This window comes from Oncorhynchus keta, chromosome 2, assembly GCF_023373465.1.
Source record: "Oncorhynchus keta strain PuntledgeMale-10-30-2019 chromosome 2, Oket_V2, whole genome shotgun sequence".
NCBI classification, from domain to species: Eukaryota; Metazoa; Chordata; class Actinopteri; order Salmoniformes; family Salmonidae; genus Oncorhynchus; species Oncorhynchus keta.
In genome coordinates this window covers 37,573,512-37,594,435 of record NC_068422.1, presented here as the reverse complement: position 1 = coordinate 37,594,435, position 20,924 = coordinate 37,573,512, and the positions used below count along the sequence as shown (strand labels likewise).

The following is a 20,924-nucleotide window of genomic DNA, read 5'->3' as shown; positions in this document are numbered from 1 at the left end:
CACCTTGCCCTGATTAAAAGCAATGGTTTGCACTTTCAGTTTGGCGCGAATTCTGCCATCAATCCACGGTTTCTGGTTTGGGTAGGTTTTAATAGTTGCTGTGGGTACGACATCACAGATGCACTTGCTAATAAACACGCTCACCGAATCAGCGTATTCGTCAATGTTGTTGTTTGACGCAATGCGGAACATATCCCAATCCACGTGATCGAAGCAATCTTGAAGCGTGGAATCCGATTGGTCGGAACAGCTTTGAACAGACCTGAGCGCGGGAGCTTCCTGTTTTAGTCTCTGTCTATAGGCTGGAAGCAACAAAATGGAGTCGTGGTCAGCTTTTCCGAAAGGATGGCGGGGGAGGGCCTTATATGCGTTGCGGAAGTTAGAATAACAATGATCCAGGGTTTTACCAGCCCTGGTAGCACAATCAATATGCTGATAGAATATAGGGAGTCTTGTTTTCAGCTACAATGAATGCAGCCTCAGGATCTGTGGTTTCCAGTTTACATAGAGTCAAATAAAGTTTGTTTCAGGGCCATCGATGTGTCGGCTTGGGGGGGAATATATGTGGCTGTGATAATAATCAAAGAGAATTTTCTTGGTAGATAATGCGGTCGACATTTGATTGTGAGGAATTCTAAGTCAGGTGAACAGAAGGACTTGAGTTCCTTCCTGTATGTTGTTATGATCACACCACGTCTCGTTAATCATTAGGCATACCCGCCCCCTCTTCTTACCAGAAAGATGCTAGTTTCTGTCGGTGCGATGCATGAAGAAACCAGCTGGCTGTACCGACTCCGATAGTGTGTCTCAAGTGAGCCATGTTTCCGTGAAGCAAAGAACGTTACAGTCTCTTATGTCTCTCTGGAATGCTATCCTTGATCAACCTTGTTGTCAAGAGACTGAACATTAGCGAGTAGTATGCTCGGGAGCCTGACCAGAAGACCACTTCGTCTGCCCCTTTTAAGGCGTCATTGTTTTGTTTCGCTGGCTGGGATCCGATCCATTGTCCTGGGTGGTGGGCAAAACAGAGGATCCGCTTAGGGAAAGTCGTATTCCTGGTCGTAATGATGGTGAGTTGACGTTGCTCTTATATCCAGTAGTTTCTCCCGACCGTATGTAATAAAACCTAAGTTTACCTGGGGTACCAATGTAAGAAATAACACGTAAAAAACTAAATACTGCATAGTTTCCTAGGAACACGAAGCGAGGCGGCCATCTCTGTCGGCACCGGAAGAATATGAGACTGAATAACGTGACGATTAATAATTGACTGCTATTGATAGTAAAGATCTTCAGAACTTTAAGAGAGTGGATTTGGGAGATAACCGACCTATATAAATGAATGTTTCCATGGTGCCCCAAGTTATTAATGGCTTAATTGTTGCATGGTTTAAATAAATCAATAATCAATTAAACGTTAGGTAATTGATTTGATAAAATAGCATGTCATATAATTTAATCATAGTCAGAGACATGACAACTGCGTCTGCAGCAGGCGTGATACCCTCTATCATGGCATTGAAACGCCTGCTCAACCAATCTGCCGACACACACCGTCAGGTTATATCTTACAAAAGTACTCGAGGCTGTGAACAAGCGATTCGGTGGTATTCTCTCTGAGCCTCTTTACTGTGTCGCCACCATGCTCACTGCTAGGTACAAGGGCCGCTTCTTCGATGCAGACAAGAAACAGGGTTTACGTGAAGTGTTACATATTGTACACTACACAGCTGTAAAAGATCGAAACGGACATGTTGACAGTGCGCATTGAGGAAGAGAGGCCACGGACAGACAGAGCTGAAACTTCAATGGTTGACATGTATGATGAAATCCTGGTTGTGACTGAACAAATGAACAACAAAACAGCACAGGAAGTAAGTGAAATAAATAGGTTTTGATTACATTTTACTGGTAATGGGGACATACGTAAATGCCAACAAAATTACTTTTTGGTCAGTGTGGTTTGGTGTGTATGTGGTGTGTGTAACCTTTATTTAACAAGGCAAGACAGTTAAGAACAAATTATTATTTACAATGATGGCCAAACTCGGACGACGCTGGGCCAATTGTGCACTGCCCTACGGGACTCCCAATCAGGGCCGGATGTGATACAGCCCGGATTTGAACGAGGGACTGTAGTGATGCCTCTTGCACGGAGATGTGTGTGTGTGTTAACTACAGTGCCTTGCGAAAGTATTCGGTCCCCTTGAACTTTGCGACCTTTTGCTTCAAACATAAATATATAAAACTGTATTTTTTTGTGAACAATCAACAACAAGTGGGACACAATCATGAAGTGGAACAATATTTATTGGATATTTCAAACTTTTTTAACAAACAAAAATTGGGCGTGCAAAATTATTCAGCCCCTTTACTTTCAGTGCAGCAAACTCTCTCCAGAAGTTCAGTGAGGATCTCTGAATGATCCAATGTTGACCTAAATGACTAATGATGATAAATACAATCCACCTGTGTGTAATCAAGTCTCCGTATAAATGCACCTGCACTGTGATAGTCTCAGAGGTCCGTTAAAAGCGCAGAGAGCATCATGAAGAACAAGGAACACACCAGGCACGTCCGAGATACTGTTGTGAAGAAGTTTAAAGCCGGATTTGGATACAAAAAGATTTCCCAAGGTTTAAACATCCCAAGGAGCACTGTGCAAGTGATAATATTGAAATGGAAGGAGTATCAGACCACTGCAAATCTACCAAGAACTGGCTGTCCTTCTAAACTTTCAGCTCATACAAGGAGAAGACTGATCAGAGATGCAGCCAAGAGGCCCATGATCACTCTGGATGAACTGCAGAGATCTACAGCTGAAGTGGGAGACTCTGTCCATAGGACAACAATCAGTCATATATTCCACAAATCTGGCCTTTATGGAAGAGTGGCAAGAAGAAAGCCATTTCTTAAAGATATCCATAAAAAATGTAGTTTAAAGTTTGCCACAAGCCACCTGGGAGACACACCAAACATGTGGAAGAAGGTGCTCTGGTCAGATGAAACCAAAATTGAACTTTTTGGCAACAATGCAAAACGTTATGTTTGGCATAAAAGCAACACCCTGAACACACCATACCCACTGTCAAACATGGTGGTGGCAGCATCATGGTTTGGGCCTGCTTTTCTTCAGCAGGGACAGGGAAGATGGATGGAGCCAAATACAGGACCATTCTGGAAGAACCTGATGGAGTCTGCAAAAGACCTGAGACTGGGACGGAGATTTGTCTTCCAACAAGACAATGATCCAAAACATAAAGCAAAATCTACAATGGAATGGTTCAAAAATAAACATATCCAGGTGTTAGAATGGCCAAGTCAAAGTCCAGACCTGAATCCAATCGAGAATCTGTGGAAAGAACTGAAAACTGCTGTTCACAAATGCTCTCCATCCAACCTCACTGAGCTCGAGCTGTTTTGCAAGGAGGAATGGGAAAACATTTCAGTCTCTCGATGTGCAAAACTGATAGACATACCCCAAGCAACGTACAGCTGTAATCGCAGCAAAAGGTGGCGCTACAAAGTATTAACTTAAGGGGGCTGAATAATTTTGCAATGCCAATTTTTCAGTTTTTGATTTGTTAAAAAAGTTTGAAATATCCAATAAATGTCGTTCCACTTCATGATTGTGTCCCACTTGTTGTTGATTCTTCACAAAAAATACAGTTTTATATCTTTATGTTTGAAGCCTGAAATGTGGCAAAAGGTCGCAAAGTTCAAGGGGGCCGAATACTTTCGCAAGGCACTGTATTTAACTGTACTAGAATGCTTAAAAGGCCACAAAAATGTTAAATATTGGTTATCGTAATCATTTTTTGGGGGGCAAGGAAAATATTGGATATCGATATTGGACAAAAATGTCATATCGGTGCATCCCTAGTTTACTTGATTTGATTGAGTCAAATTAAGCACATATTTACCCATGCAACATACGGAAGCTGTTTACCATCTATTAGTGTATGCCAACATACAAATTACTTTATATTATCAAAAGGGTTTTAAGTGGATTGACCCTGAATGCATCTAGGTGCACTGTTTCGCAGCAACAAAAATATACAAACTAAAAAATCCACATGTTCCTAATGTAATAACATTTTTGGGCTGAAGTATAAATTTCACTAATTGAAGCAGTGTCCATTAAACCCATATGTTAGCTAGACCAGTTTACTGATGAGGCTACAACATACATGTCTGAGAGAAAAAATGTGACACTATCACAAAGAGGTCATAATCTATTCCCTGATGATTTAGTAGACACAGTACAACATTTTGTGTCTATTGTGTCCGTCTGTTTCTATACCATGACAAACCATGAAGGACAGCGAGAGCATACATAATCTTCCTGGACCCCCCATGGAGAAAGATGGGTGTGAGTTTACTTTTTGGGAGTTGTTTTTGTGATGGCAACACAATGACCTAAAGAGCATTGCCTAATGACAAATGAGTGATTTGTCAAGTACAACAGCACTGAACGTCAGAAAATATAGTAAAGTTAATCCAATTGCACTCTGTACTTGTAATCCAAGAATGTGAAAAACGAAATTGTAGATGAACAATTGCACAATAACAAGCAAGGCTAAACATGATAAAACATTGCCCTCAATCCTTGATCACCATGTTGTGCACAGTAACCTGCAAGAGTCCAGCTGATATAGTAACAGGAACCCCACACTGACCAATGACCGTCACTGATGGCACAGACACACCCCCTGACCAGGTCGTGCACAAACAAATCACATTAGAGAAGCTGTCAGTCAAATATGAATCATCGTGTATCCAGGCAGAAATGGCCCTGTGAATGATCTCTGGAGCTGGAAAGATAATGCTGCTTTAGTTTTCTACTGGACATTTACTAACGTTACGTCACTATGATATTATTTACAGACGAGGAAGTGAATGAAGTAAAGCATTACTTGCAATTAAAAAATATGTGAATATCAATTACCAACTATTATCTGGGGCTAGATCAGTCACATTGCCCTAACATGGAATATCGCTAAGCGTACACTATGTCAGGAGTTTTTCAGGAAAATAATAAACCAAATGGAGCTAAGCACAGGCAAACCTGGTAAGTCTGCTTTCCAACAGACACTGGGAGATGAATTCACCTTTCAGCTGGGCAATAACAATAAAAATAAAACACAAGGCCAAACCTACACTGGATTTGCTTGTTCCTGAGTGGCCAAGATACAGTTTTGACTTAAATCTGCTAGAAAATCTATGGCAAGACTTGAATATGGTTGTCTAGCAATGATCAACAACCAATTTGACAGAGCTTGAAGCATTTTGAAAATAATAATAAGCAGATAATGTACAATCCAAGTGTGCAAAGCTTTTGGATAGTTAAAGAGAAAGACCCACAGCTGTAATCACTGCCAAAGGTGATTCTAGCATGTATGTTAGAATCATTACAGTGGGAATTCTTACAGTGCATTCGGAAATAATTCAGAGCACATGACTATTTCCACATTTTGTTACATTACAGCCTTATTTTAAAATGGATTAAATAAATGTCTTTCCTCATCTACACACAATACCCTATAATCACCAAGCGAAAACAGTTTTTTAGACATTTCAGCAAATGTATTCAAAATGATTTACATAACTATTCAGACCATTTGCTATGATACTCAAAATTGAGCTCAGGTGCATCCTGTTTCCATTGATCATCCTTGAGATGTTTCTACAACTTGATTGGAGTCCACCTGTCTATATAATGTCCCACAGTTGACAGTGCATGGCAGAGCAAAAACCAAGCCATGAGGTTAAAGGAATTGTCAGTAGAGCTCCAAGACAGCATTGTGTCGATGCACAGATCTGGGGAAGAGTACCAAAACATTTATGCAGCATTGAAGGTCTTCAACAACACAGTGGCCTCCGTCACTCTTAAAGTTTGGAACCACCAAGACTCTTCCTAGAGCTGGCCGCCTGGCCAAACTGAGCAATCAGAGAAGAAGGGACTTGGTCAGGGAGGTTACCAAGAACCCAATGGTCACTCTGAAAGAGTTCATCTGAAGATGGGAGAACCTTGCCAGAAGGATAACCATCTTTGCAGCACTCCACCAATCAGGCCTTTATGGTAGAGTGGCCAGACGGAAACCACTTCTCAGTAAAAAGGCAAATGACAGCTAGCTTGGAGTTTGCAAAACGGCACCTAAAGGACTCTCAGACCATGATAAACAAGATTCTCTGGTCTGAGGAAACCAAGATTGAGCTCTTTGGCCTGAATGCCAAGCGTCACGTCTGGAGGAAACCAGGCACCACTGATCACCTAGCCAATACCATCCTTACGGTGAAGCATGGTTGTTGCAGCATCATGCTGTGGGGATGTATTTCAGCGGCAGGGACTGGGAGACTAGTCAGGATTGAGGGAAAGATGGAGCAAAGTACAGGATAAATCATTCATGAAAACCTGCTCAGGACCTCAGACTGGGGCGAAGGTTCACCTTCCAACAAGACAACAACCCTAAGCACACAGCCAAGAGAACGCAGGAGTGGCTTTGGGACAACTCTCTGAATGTCTTTGAGTGGCCCAGCCAGAGCCCAAACATGTCTGTAGAGACATGAAAATAGCTGTGCAGCAAAGCTCCTCATCCAACCTGACAGAGCTTGAGAGAAACGGCAGAGACGAATTGGAGAAACTACCCAAATACAGTTGTGCTAGGATTGTACAGTCATACCCAAGAAGACTAGAGGCTGTAATCGCTGCCAAAGGTGCTTCAACAAAGTACAGAGTAAAGAGTCTGAATACTTATGTACATGTGATATAAGTTTGCAAAAAATAATTAAAACCTGTTTTTCCTTTGTCATTATGGGGTATTGTGTGTAGATTGAGAACTTTTTCTGTGTGTGTGTGTGTGTGTGTGTGTGTGTGTGTGTGTGTGTGTGTGTGTGTGTGTGTGTGTGTGTGTGTGTGTGTGTGTGTGTGTGTGTGTGTGTGTGTGTGTGTGTGTGTGTGTGTACACACATTCTCAACCTGATGCAGGACTCCATCACTCTCCTTAATTCAAAAAGCCCTTACACAGCCCGGAGGTGTGTTGGGTCATTGTCCTGTTGAAAAACAAATGATAGTCCCACTATGTGCAAACCAGATGTGATGGCGTATCACATTACAGGGAAAGGTTTTACAGTGTAAAGTAGACACATGCTATAGGCCAGAATAATTACTCAATTTGCCCATTGACTAAGCGAGAGGGCATATGCCAGTCATTAAGATTGCATGTGTGAAGTCATCGTGTAGTACTCCTCTGTGACTTGATCATTCATTCATACTTACTTACTTACAAACACACATCATCAAGTCGTGCATAAGCCATGCATAGTCTACACATAGCAGCCAAAACATTGGTTGGAAAATATTTCAAAATAATGTGACATTTTAAACGCTGGTGTTGGATTACAAATGCATTGTCGACTTCTTAGTTAATGACATAAGATGATGTTGTATTTTAAGGGAAGTGTCTTGCTAGTTGCTCCACTACGTGGCGTCTTTAAGCAGAATGAGTTAATAAAAGGGTTATTCCACGTGCATGTAGATATATTTCTGGGATGCAGGATAGGAAATCAAGCTATAGGTTCACAGAGAACAGCTGATCTTATGGTAAGGTGTTTAACATTCCTTGTCACTAACATCTGTAGTTGTGGTTTCTAGACATACTGAACACGGATGTGTGGGGACGTTTGAGGAGGTTTTGCCAAGTGGATGTGTGGAGATGTGCCTTTGAAATGCTAATGCTAGATACATATTCATGACAGATATGTCATAATGTCATAAACGACTATGATCGATTTAGAGTGTGGATGGACGAGCAAAGAAAACCTCAACCAATGACTCCAGAGATCCCCACCCTTGAGTTTTAGGGGACCAAAAATTACACTTCTAGGCCACAGCCAAGGCGTGACCATGAACCGGCAAACATAATCATTACAATTACAACTCAATGTATCCTCCTACAACGTGGGGTCCAACTTTATCAGAACTCTTCACGTGTTCATCATGCTGAAAAATAAACATTACAGTTATTCCACAATGATGGGAAATACATGGTAACGAGTGTCATAATTATTTTACAATTTAGTAATTTTGCATACGCTTTTACCCAGAGCGACAGTAGTGAGTGCATACATTTCTCGTGCGAATCAAACAACTCTGGCGTTGTAAGTGCCATGCTCTACCAACTGGGCCACACGGGAATCATAAAACATACTGTACTTTACAGTATCAGTTTCTAGGATGCCATTCAAGAACTACGCAGCACCGTCATCTTTTCAAATGTTTCAAATTAGCTTCTCACAGCCGGGTTTCATGAACTGCTTAAGTTAAGTTTTAAAGAAACAGCTCTTTGTGTTAGCTTGCAGACGGGCACAGTAAAGTGAAAAGACACTTCCTTCTTCTCCCTCAACATTTACTCACTGTAACCACTGGCATTCCGTATAAATGAACATCCTCTCCACTGAGTCAGATCAGGACACATCAAGTTGTTTAATGATATCTGATGTACAACTTGTCGATGTGGTCCTCCTTTTGATGACCTTGCGCTTTGTGATGCTGCTATAAACGGTCTATTACAGTAATCTTATAGCAAGGCCCAATGATGATAACAGAGACAGAGGTTTTGCAAGGCAGTGCACTATAACTGACACATCCCAGTCCCACATCCCACAATCCATATAAGGAGCATGGGCAATTTCATTCCCACACAGTTCATCATTATGATTACACGGAAACGTTGTTGTGTATTTTTTTTTTAAAGCCAACCTCCTCCCACAGCTTTCCCTCCAGGGATGTGAAAGACCAGGCATAACTCATCAACTTGGCTTGCTCCAGTGTGACTAATGCATTGTAACATGCAAACTCAGGTTGATACTTCAATGTGTCTTGTTTCCTCTCCTCCAGGGACAGATTTAGCCTATGCACATGCACACAAGTGCATACAAGGTCTCTCTGCCTCTTCTCTCTCTCTCCATTTTACTTTCTCTCACCCCAACAGGCCTCTTAGCAACAGACGACTTCTTAAGCATCCTACTTCAAGGACACAAGGCAGACTAAATAAAATATGTAACAGCATTCTAGAGCCTCTTAACTTCATCCCAATTATAATTACCCAGCTGCTCACAAACAAATGTATAGTAGCAATAAGCTGAGATGCACCCTTCAATCTTAGCTTTAGTAGAACACACACCAGGGTGGTTTGCAATTGTCAGTCAGGGTGGTTTGCAATTATGGTCTGCAATATATGCCAAATGAGCCAAGTAGGAGCATACTACCAGGGGATGAAACATAAACCATGTAGATTGTATCAGCACATATTACAGGGCAGTTCAAAATAAACTGTACATTTTCTATGAGATTTCATATATTTTTATACAAGCCAGACAATTTAACACAATAAATCAAATCAAATCAAATGTTATTTGTCACATACACATGGTTAGCAGATGTTAATGCGAGTGTAGCGAAATGCTTGTGCTTCTAGTTCCGACAATGCAGTAATAAGTAGTCTAGCTAACAATTCCAAAACTACCACCTTATACACAAGTGTAAAGGGATAAAGAATATGTACATAAAGATATATGAATGAGTGATGGTACAGAGCGGCATAGGCAAGATGCAGTAGATGGTATCGAGTACAGTATATACATATGAGATGAGTATATAAACAAAGTGGCATAGTTTAAAGTGGCTAGTGATACATGTATTACATAAAGATGCAGTAGATGATATAGAGTACAGTATATACGTATACATATGAGATAAATAATGTAGGGTATGTAAACATTATATTAAGTAGCATTGTTTAAGTGGCTAGTGGTATATTTTACATCAATTCCCATCAATTCGCATTATTAAAGTGGCTGGAGTTGAGTCAGTGTGTTGGCAGCAGCCACTCAATGTTAGTGGTGGCTGTTTAACAGTCTGATGGCCTTGAGATAGAAGCTGTTTTTCAGTCTCTCGGTCCCAGCTTTGATGCACCTGTACTGACCTCTCCTTCTGGATGATAGCGGGGTGAACAGGCAGTGGCTCGGGTGGTTGTTGTCCTTGATGATCTTTATGGCCTTCCTGTGACATCGGGTGGTGTAGGTGTCCTGGAGGGCAGGTAGTTTACCCCCGGTGACGCGTTGTGCAGACCTCACTACCCTCTGGAGAGCCTTACGGTTGTGGGCGGAGCAGTTGCCGTACCAGGCGGTGATACAGCCCGACAGGATGCTCTCGATTGTGCATCTGTAGAAGTTTGTGAGTGCTTTTGGTGACAATCCATATTTCTTCAGCCTCCTGAGGTTGAAGAGGCGCTGCTGCGCCTTCTTCACGATGCTGTCTGTGTGGGTGGACCAATTCAGTTTGTCTATGATGTGTACGCCGAGGAATTTAAAACTTACTACACTCTCCACTACTATTCCATCGATGTGGATAGAGGGGTGTTCCCTCTGCTGTTTCCTGAAGTCCACAATCATCTCCTTAGTTTTGTTGACGTTGAGTGTGAAGTTATTTTTCTGACACCACACTCCGAGGGCCCCCACCTCCTCCCTGTAGGCCGTCTCGTCGTTGTTGGTAATCAAGCCTACCACTGTTGTGTCGTCCGCAAACTTGATGATTGATTTGGAGGCGTGCGTGGCCACGCAGTCGTGGGTGAACAGGGAGTACAGGAGAGGGCTCAGAACGCACCCTTGTGGGGCCCCAGTGTTGAGGATCAGCGGGGTGGAGATGTTGTTACCTACCCTCACCACCTGGGGGCGGCCCGTCAGGAAGTCCAGTACCCAGTTGCACAGGGCGGGGTCGAGACCCAGGGTCTCGAGCTTGATGACGAGTTTGGAGGGTACTATGGTGTTAAATGCTGAGCTGTAGTCGATGAACAGCATTCTCACATAGGTATTCCTCTTGTCCAGACAGGGTGGACACTATGCAACTCAATCCTTTTAGATTTTATTGAACGAAACCCAAAATCTTGCAGCATACTCCAAGCAGAATAGGAATAATGAAAGATGGACAATGTAGCCTTTGTGTTTATTTCTTACGATTGGCAAACACAGTGAAGTGAACACGGCTTCCCAGTGTCCTCCCTATTGATGAAATGGTAAATAGTTCACAGCCAATTCCCACTTCAGATTAGCAGGAAAATGGCTAAATTGACCTCTATCTAGACTCATTCTCCTCAGAGATGGACAATTCATCCATATCCACTCCCTCTCATCTAATCTCTCCCTCCCCTTTTCATCCATCCCATGTCCAACTGCATACCTGATGGGACTGTAAAGGCTGCAGGATTAGATTTCACAGCTGTAATATAATTGTGCTTCTATGGCAACCATTGAATTATTCCTCAGGCAGATGGCAATCTGAATCTTTTCAGCAAACAATGTCAGAGCACGGAAGTGGATCTTGACATTCATATAACAACCCTGGGCAACCATGGGCGTGTTCTGTATGTGTTCAAGTGTATGAACCTAGTGAACAGAAACAGCAGTGATACCATTACTCTCAAGATAATAAAAACAAGTGATTCATTCAACTACACATTTATTTAACATATTCTGTGGTGTCAAATTGGTGCTGATAAAGAAAAGCAGATGAAGAGATACTCATGCATGGATTTAGCCAATGGGTCAGCCTTACTGAATGTGGTCACTGGTTACTTGTGTCAAGATGAGGAAGTACATAACCTTAGTACATCGGTTCAGTCAATGCTAAACCATTTTGAGTGAACTTAAACCAATAGTAACTCAAGATTCTAATAATCTGAACTAGGACTTCTGCTAAATTTTTCAAATTTACTTATTCCTTGTAAGAGTAGACACAGTATATTGAATGCTGTGGAGATACCAAACCATTTGGTAAAATGTTTTGTCCAATCAAAAGCATTAAGAGTAATGTTGTTACTCCATGGGAATAGTACACATTTGTAAAGGTCCACGTTACACACAATACACATACAGTATAAACTATGCCATTTCTTTGAAATGTCTGTCTTCAACTGAATTGCAATTAAGCAAAAGCCAAACCTGCAAAACACTGTTATTGAAGTGATTACCTACTACCCGGAATGTGAATCAGAACATGGAAAAAAGTAATCATGAAATTAATCATCTCCATTTGAGCAACACATATCTAATCCCATCCCACATATGTCCAGGTGTGGAAGAAAAACAATATATTATTCATCGACTTCTGGATGAAGCATCTGTTTATCAGTCTAAAATCATCTATCTTTATTTTCGTAATTTGATCAGGGATAGAACTGAAGGACATTACAGCACTAATATTGTGAATTAATAACATCTATAATTAATGCGTGAGAATACTGATTTAATTTCAATGCTCGGCCTATGTCACATATTTGACCAATTACTGCCAAATGTAACTCAGAGTCTATTTGCTGTTATACAGGCTAATAGGGTTTTGTCACATTAAACAGAGAAAGTGGGGCAAAAAATAATTTAGTCAGCCACAAATTGTGCAAGTTCTCCCACTTAAAAAGATGAGGCCTGTAATTTTCATCATACGTACACTTCAACTATGACAGACAAAATGAGGAAAAAGTCCAGAAAATCACATTGTAGGATTTTTAACTTGTTAGGGCAGTGGTCCCGTGGTGGGAACATATATCAGCGGAAATGTCAAGTGCGCCACGTATCGTTTTTGATAAAACTCAAACTTTCATTAAAATGCACATACAATATACTGAATTAAAGCTACACTCGTTGTGAATCTAGTTACAGAGTCAGATTTGTAAAATGCTTTTCAGCGAAAGCATGAGAAGCTATTGTCTGATAGCATGTAACACCCCAAAAGACCCGCAGGGGACGTAAACAAAATAATTAGCATAGTCGGCGCTACACAAACCGCACAATAAAATAGAAAACATTCATTACATTTGACCATCTTCTTTGTTGGCACTCCTAGATGTCCCATAATCACTATTGGGTCATTTTTTTCTATTAAATCGGTCCATATATAGCCAAGATATCGATCTATGAAGACTGTGTGATAAACAAAAAAAAATAGCGTTTCATAACGTAACGTCATTTTTTTAATTTAAAAAGTCGACGATAAACTTTCACAAAACACTTCAAAATAATTTTGTAATGCAACTTTAGGTATTAGTACACGTTAATAAGCGATAAAATTCATCAGGAGGCGATGTAAATTCTATAGGTGTCCGTCTGGAAAAAATGTCAGGATTTTTCTCAACCAAAACATCAGGTCGGAGACTGGAGGGAATCGGTTCCCTTGATTCGGTTTGACCAAGAATCAAAGCCGAAGCAAATGACAAGACTCTATACATCGTGTGGAAGCTGTAGGTACTGCAACCTCGGCCTCATTTAATTCGGTTCTTCTTGAACAATTCCTGGAAGTGGCGCATGGATATTTATTTCCATTTTCAGTGATCAGATTTTCTTGCACTTTTCGATGAAATGCACGTTCTGTTATAGTCACAGCAGTGATTTAACCAGTTTTATAAACGTCTGAGTGTTTTCTATCCACACATACTAATCATATGCATATACTATATTCCTGGCATGAGCAGCAGGGCGCTGAAATGTTGCGCGATTTTTAACAAAAAGCTGCGAAAAGCAGCTTAATGAATTTATTTGAAAATTATGGTGGAAAATAAGTGTTTGGTCACCTACAAACAAGCAAGATTTCTGGCTCTCACAGACCTGTAACTTCTTCTTTAAGAGGCTCCTCTGTCCTCCACTCGTTACCTGTATTAATGGCACCAGTTTGAACTTGTTATCAGTATAAAAGACACCTGTCCACAACCTCAAACAGTCACACTCCAAACTCCACTATGGCCAAGACCGAAGAGCTGTCAAAGGACACCAGAAACACAATTGTAGACCTGCATCAGGCTGGGAAGACTGAATCTGCAATAGGTAAGCAGCTTGGTTTGAAGAAATCAACTGTGGGTGCAATTATTAGGAAATAGAAGACATACAAGACCACTGATAATCTCCCTCGATCTGGAGCTCCACGCAATATCTCACCCTGTGGGGTCAAAATGATCACAAGAACGGTGAGCAAAAATCCCAAAACCACACGGGGGGACCTAGTGAATGACCTGCAGAGAGCTGGGACCAAAGCAACAAAGCCTACCATCAGTAACACACTACACCGCCAGCGGCTCAAATCCTGTAGTGCCAGACGTGTCCCTCTGCTTAAGCCAGTACATGTCCAGGCCAGTCTGAAGTTTGCTAGAGAGCATTTGAATGATCCAGAAGAAGATTGGGAGAATGTCATATAGTCAGATGAAACCAAAATAGAACGTTTTGGTAAGAACTCAACTCGTCGGGTTTGGAGGACAAAGAATGCTGAGTTGCATCCAAAGAACACCATACCTACTGTGAAGCATGGGGGTAGAAACATCATGCTTTGGGGCTGTTTTTCTGCAAAGGGACCAGGACGACTGATCCGTGTAAAGGAAAGAATGAATGGGGCCATGTATCGTGAGATTTTGAGTGAAAACCTCCTTCCATCAGCAAGGGCATTGAAGATGAAACGTGGCTGGGTCTTTCAACATGACAATGATCCCAAACACACTGCCCGGGCAACGAAGGAGTGGCCTAGCCAGTCTCCAGATCTCAACCCCATAGAAAATCTTTGGAGGGAGTTGAAAGTCCGTGTTGCCTAGCATCAGCCCCAAAACATTACTGCTCTAGAGGAGATCTGCATGGAGAAATGGGCCAAAATACCAGCAACAGTGTGTGAAAACCTTGTGAAGAATTACAGAAAATGTTTGACCTCTTTCATTGCCAACAAAGGGTATATAACAAATTATTGATAAACTTTTGTTATTGACCAAATACTTATTTTCCACCATAATTTGGAAATAAATTCATAAAAAATCCTACAATGAGATTTTCTGGATTTTATTTCTAATTTTGTCTGTCATAGTTGAAGTGTACCTATGATGAAAATTATAGGCCTCTCTCATCTTTTTTAAGTGGGAGAACTTGCACAATTGGTGGCTGACTAAATAGTTTTTTGAGCCACTGTATCCATTCAATGGTGTGCCTTTGTTAAGATTATCTGATTTTAGAAAGGTATGTATGTATAAACAAATCACAGCACACATTCAATCAATCCAGTCCCCCAGAATCCTGTCTGAAAGGTTACATGCAGGCTCCTGTTATGAACATCAATATTACCTAAATGAAGAGCACACATAAATGTATTTATACAATGGGTAGGTCTAAACTTTGGACACTGATTGGTTAAAAGCTATGAAGTTGAAATGCCTTTTTACTCTGTTGCCTCTCACTGCGCAATCCAATGTCTCATCAGCCCAGGCAGGGAAGTTATAGACTTGATCTCCACTAATAAAAAACATCTAGACATTATCTCACATTTCCTTAAGACTAACATGTAGTTTTCAACAGCAGAGATTTGTATAAACCTTGCTGTCTATCTCTCTGACATTTTCAACATTGTTTCAATATTATATAATATCTCCAACTGTCCCATAGTAAGAATGTTTATTGTTCGGGATTCGGGCGGAGAGAGAGGCAGGCAGCTTTTCTCAGCCAGTCGAAATCATGAATCAGCTGGCATCATTTTTATGGATATATACAAAGAAATGTCAATTGAAAAAAGGTCAAATGAAACGAAGTGAAGCTAGTTTGCAGTCTTTCCAGCTTCAGTTTGAAGTTATTGTGTTAGCTGTGTTGTTGGCTAGCTCCCCTAAATAACAGTGTCCTAAAGAGCGAGCACATTTTCTATGCCAGGCGAAATCGTACCTCATTAGGTAATTGTTACGGATGTCTCCAAATAAATGTCACTAGCAAACAGCTTAAACAAATGCAGCTACTGGTGTTATGTCTGCACTGTTGGACTTGACTGTAAATTAGCCGTAGTTGGCTAGCTACAAAGGTTTGCGAAAGTATTTACCCCCCTTGGCATTTTTCCTATTTTGTTACCTTACAACCTGGAATTAAAATAAGATTTTTGTGGGGTTTGTATCATTTGATTTACACAACATGTCTACCACTTTGAAGAGGCAAAATATTTTTTGTGAGATTTTTGCCCATTCTTCAAGGCAAAACTGCTCCAGCTCCTTCAAGTTGGATGGGTTCCGCTGGTGTACAGGAATCTTTAAGTCATACCACAGATTCTCAATTGGATTGAGGTCTGGGCTTTGACTAGGCCATTCAAAGACATTTAAATGTTTCCCCTTAAACCACTCTGGTGTTGCTTTAGCAGTATGCTTAGGGTCATTGTCCTGCTGGAAGGTGAACCTCCGTCCCAGTCTCAAATCTCTGGAAGACTGAAACAGGTTTCCCCTCAAGAATGTCCCTATATTTAGCGCCATCCATCATTTCTTCAATCTGACCAGTTTCCCAGTCCCTGCCAATGAAAAACATCCCCACAGCATGATGCTGCCACCACCATGCTTCACTGTGGGAATGATGTTCTCGGGGTGATGGGAGGTGTTGGGTTTGCGCCAGACATAGTGTTTTCTTTGATGGCCAAAAAGCTCAATTTTAGTCTCATCTGACCAGAGTACCTACTTCCATATGTTTGGAGAGTCTCCAACATGCCTTTTGGCGAACACCAAATATGTTTGCTATTTTTCTCTTTAAGTAATGGCTTTTTTCTGGCCACTCTTCAGTAAAGCCCAGCTCTGTGGAGTGTACGGCTTAAAGTGGTCCTATGGATAGATACTCCAATCTCCGCTGTGGAGCTTTGCAGCTCCCTCAGGGTTATCTTTGGTCTCTTTGTTGCCTCTCTGATTAATGCCCTCCTTGCCTGGCCCTCTCTTGGTAGGTTTGTTGTGGTGCCATATTCTTTCCTTTTCTTAATAATGGATTTAATGGTGCTCCATGGCATGTTCAAAATTTCTCTTATTTTTTTTAATAACTCAACCCTTAACCCTTAACTACAACCCTTATCTGTGCTTCTCCACAAGTTTGTCCCTGACCTGTTTGGAGAGCTTCTTGGTCTTCATGGTGCCACATGCTTGGTGGTTCCTCTTGCTTAGTGGTGTTGCAGACTCTGGGGCCTTTCAGAACAGGTATATATATACTGAGATCATGTGACATATCATGTGACACTTAGATTGGACACAGGTGGACTTTATTGAACTAATTATGTGACTTCTGAAGGAAATTGGTTGCACCATATCTTATTTGGGAGCTTCATTACAAAGGGGGTGAATACATATGCATGCACCACTTTTCTGTTAAAAATATAATATTTTAAACAAGTTATTTTTTCTCCATTTCACATCACCAATTTGGACTATTTTGTGTATGTCCATTACTTGAAATCCAAATAAAAATCAATTTAAATTACAGGTTGTAATAGAACAAAGTAGGAAAAATGCCAAGGGGGATGAATACTTTTGCAAGGCACTGTAGCAATAGCAAGCAAGGGATAAGAACGTTGCCAGCCAGTATGGCAATGGAACATTTAGAATGAACGACTGAGTCATGTTCATATACACAGAACAAAAAGACTGAACGACTGGGTCGGTCTCTGGCAACCGAACCAATGGAATGAACGATCAGCCGGATTGGGTAGCAACCCTACATTTGTGTCGGGACTATATCTTGTGGAAGGATGAAATAGTATGAATAAATTCAGCAAAATAAAGTTTTTAATGAAAATATGTCAATCATTATTTTAACATGTTGGTAACCCATTATATAAAAGTGATAATTCCCGAGAAGCCGGTATTTGGAGGATATATTGGCACTGGTTTGCAGGCCTGAGATGAACACCCATGCCAATATATCCTCCAAACACTGGCTTCTCAGGCGTTATCACTCAAGTTTTCAATGGGTGGGTCTAATCCTGAACGTTGATTGGTTAAAACCACATTCTAGCCGGTGCCTATTCCACCAATTTTCACTGGCTAAAGCTATTACTGAAATGCCTATTTACTCTGTTCCATCTGACTGCGAAATCCACTGCCTATCAATCCAGCAAAAAAACAATTTATAAAGTTGAGCTCCACTGTAAAAAGCATCTAGCCATTATCTCCCATTTATTTTAGACTAGCCATTGGTTTTCAATAGCAGAGATTTGTATAAACCTTGCTGTCTGTTGCTCTGACATTTGCAACATTGTTTCAATATTGAAATTCCATAGTAAAGAACATGTAGGGGTTGGGAGTCGGCACGAGAAATACAGGCAGGCAGCTTTTATCAGCCAGTCGAAATCACGAATCAGCATAGTTGTTATGGCTATATACAAAGAAATGTCAATAGAAAACAGGTAAAACGAAACTAAATGCAGCTAGTTTGCAGTCTACCCAGCTTCGGTTTGACGTGAGTGAATTAGCTGTGTTGTTGGCTAGCTCCTCTGAAGAACAGTGTCCTGATGAGAGCACATTTTCTATGCCAGGTGAAATATCGCATCATTAGCTAATTATGAATGTCTCCAAATAAATGTCACTAGAAATACATGTCTCCAAATAACCATTGCAATATAACATTTATTACGAAACGTTTTGGTCACGTCCATAGCTATAGAACAAAAATACTTAACGACCAGCCTGGCTTGGGTAGCAACCCTAGATTTGTGTCGGGGATATATCTTGTGGAAGGATGAGATGGCATGAATAAATTCATCAAAATAACGTTTTTTAATTAAAATATGTCAATCATTATGTTAATATAACCCGTTGTATAAAAGTGATAATGGTCTCGAAGGTGGTGTTTGGAGGATATATTGGCATGGTTTGCCAGCCCTTGTAGAAACCCATGTCAATAGATAACATATCTACTGCACCCCTACCAATTACAGTATCGAGCAATTTCTTAGATACACAGCTAGAATATCTACTTTTAAAAGATGCACATGCCTCATACAGCATCTATCATTGAAGGTGGTCAAGGGTGAACCACAGTTGTGACATTAGGCAACCTGCTGCTGTATTGGGTAGCCTACAAATAAATATCCAATGTGTATCTGCTCCTCGCCCCTGCCTAATTCTGTCTAAACCGGGTGGGCTAACATCAACACCCTGTACTTAGTGACGGTGTAAGATACTGCAGGTGAATATGAGCTTCTGAAGGCTCAGAAAAGTGCCATTTAAACAGGTTTAGATCCACAGTGATCAAACGTTATCAATGAATGCATTCGTGAACATTCTTGGTGGTCGCAAGAGGAACGGGTTTGCTCTACGTACTGTATGTAGTGTAGACGTCGCCAACCTCGTATCATGCCAATTTAAGGAACTCGAATTATTCATGTTGCATTCAAAGCTAGCACACAATATGCCTGCTGCATGGACAATATGAGAATAGATGTTTTGACATCTGCCATATATAAATGCGCTAGGCCAATTCACAGGGCTCGTTGACACGGATTGAATTGTAAAACATGATTGGTTGGGTAGGCTATATCGATTCGGTCTACATTAGAGAGCTATCTCAGAACTGATTTTTTGTTTGTTCACTAGGCTCAGGCTGCCATTTGAATAGAAGTGGCATCATCAAAGCAGATACATTCTTACCGTAGAGATGTAGGAAATGTGATCTCGCAGCGTCTTGATGAATGATATGGTTTATTGGCTGAGAAAAAAACCTCAGTGTTTTTTTATTCGCTGGTGTTAATGAGAAGTGGATATGAAAACGAAGACTATCTTCCATGCCGCAAACCTCTTACGAAAATATTAATCTTACTGCCCGGCCAATGATGCCGTTGTGCAAAAGTCGCTTTGAGCGAAGAAGGCCTGGTCCGTCCCACGGGGCGCATAGTCTACATGAATCTACATCAGGCAGGTAGGAGTAAGCATCACTGCAGAGCGACGCATCATCTACACCCCTCAATTCGTAATGATGATAGCTGCTGGACGTTCCATGATAATAATTTTCTCTATGATCCTCTGTTTTTCTTGTAAACACGCCTACGTATTGAAATTAAAGTGACATCGCACAAGTAGGATACTAGCATAAGTGTAATAGGCCTAATATAAACAGGCACTTGGCACATAAAGTGAAGAGAATTAAAGTCAGATGATTTCCCGGTAGCCTAAATATGTCGTTTTTGTTTTATGTTTAGGCCTTTCTAAGGTGTTTAGCCTACAACGACTAATTCCTGAACATAGGCTACACACTTAATTATTAGTCTACACCGTTTTATTGAAAGGTTGATTAACGTTTTGTTCGAGATTCACACAATAATTACGGTAGGCTATCAACAGAGCCATCTGTTGGTAAGAAGGAGCAAACAACCTACAACACACAAACAATGGATAGCCAACAGTGTCTCGGGGCCTAGGGAGGTGAATAGTGATGGGTATTCCGTCTCTTGTCAGTGAGCCGGCTCTTTTGGCTCCCAAACGGCTCTATAAAATAAAATATGTTTTGTATTGTTTCAAGACAGTTTGCGATAGTTTGACTATGATTGGTGTTAAAACAATTCTAATTAAATGATTACATTAAATCATACTTAACCACAATGTATTTAAAAATGCATTGGTTTGTTATGAAAAAGAATGCTATTAAACATTTGCATTTAGAGTATAACTTTTGAATGTATATAAACAAAGTGCATATACATCTAACCATTCAAAACGAATACAATCTGAACAGCATAATAGAATATTGCACCATATCAGAAAAAGAAAACAAGTTGCAAAACTGCAGCATCCCACTAAAAACATTAAACTGGTCCCTCTTTTCTCTCTCTTCTTTATTGCCATGTTATAACCAGCAGCACACAGCAATGCTGACCAGATTGAGCTTTTATGAGAGATTTGCATTCAGAAATGCAAGCTGCCTCACTTTCGAGGGGCTGATGCGGTTTCTTCTCCCAGTAATTATTTATTCAATTTTCGAGAAGACCCTCTCAGAGGGAACGGATGTGGCCACTATGCAGAGTCTCCCTGTAATGACTTTAGTAAGCCGTGGGTAGACAGAGGCCTTGTTCTTCCACTAGCTCAGATCCTGCTGAGGGATTCCTTCGTGCTGCATCCCCA

General features: G+C 40.9%; 1 protein-coding gene across 2 annotated transcripts in view; it reads right to left on the bottom strand.

The window, feature by feature from the left end:
• Nucleotides 1-19,791, bottom strand: part of LOC118400076 (receptor-type tyrosine-protein phosphatase epsilon-like) — a 66,278-nt gene extending 46,487 nt beyond the window's left edge. The window contains exon 1 of one of the 2 annotated variants that reach the window (XM_035796496.2): nucleotides 19,458-19,791. In XM_035796496.2, the coding sequence (XP_035652389.2) occupies nucleotides 19,458-19,593 (136 nt within the window). In that variant the 5' untranslated portion in view covers nucleotides 19,594-19,791. The remainder of the gene's footprint in view (nucleotides 1-19,457) is intronic. The other variant, XM_035796506.2, reaches the window with a different exon arrangement.
• Between the last annotated feature and the right edge of the window lie 1,133 nt (nucleotides 19,792-20,924).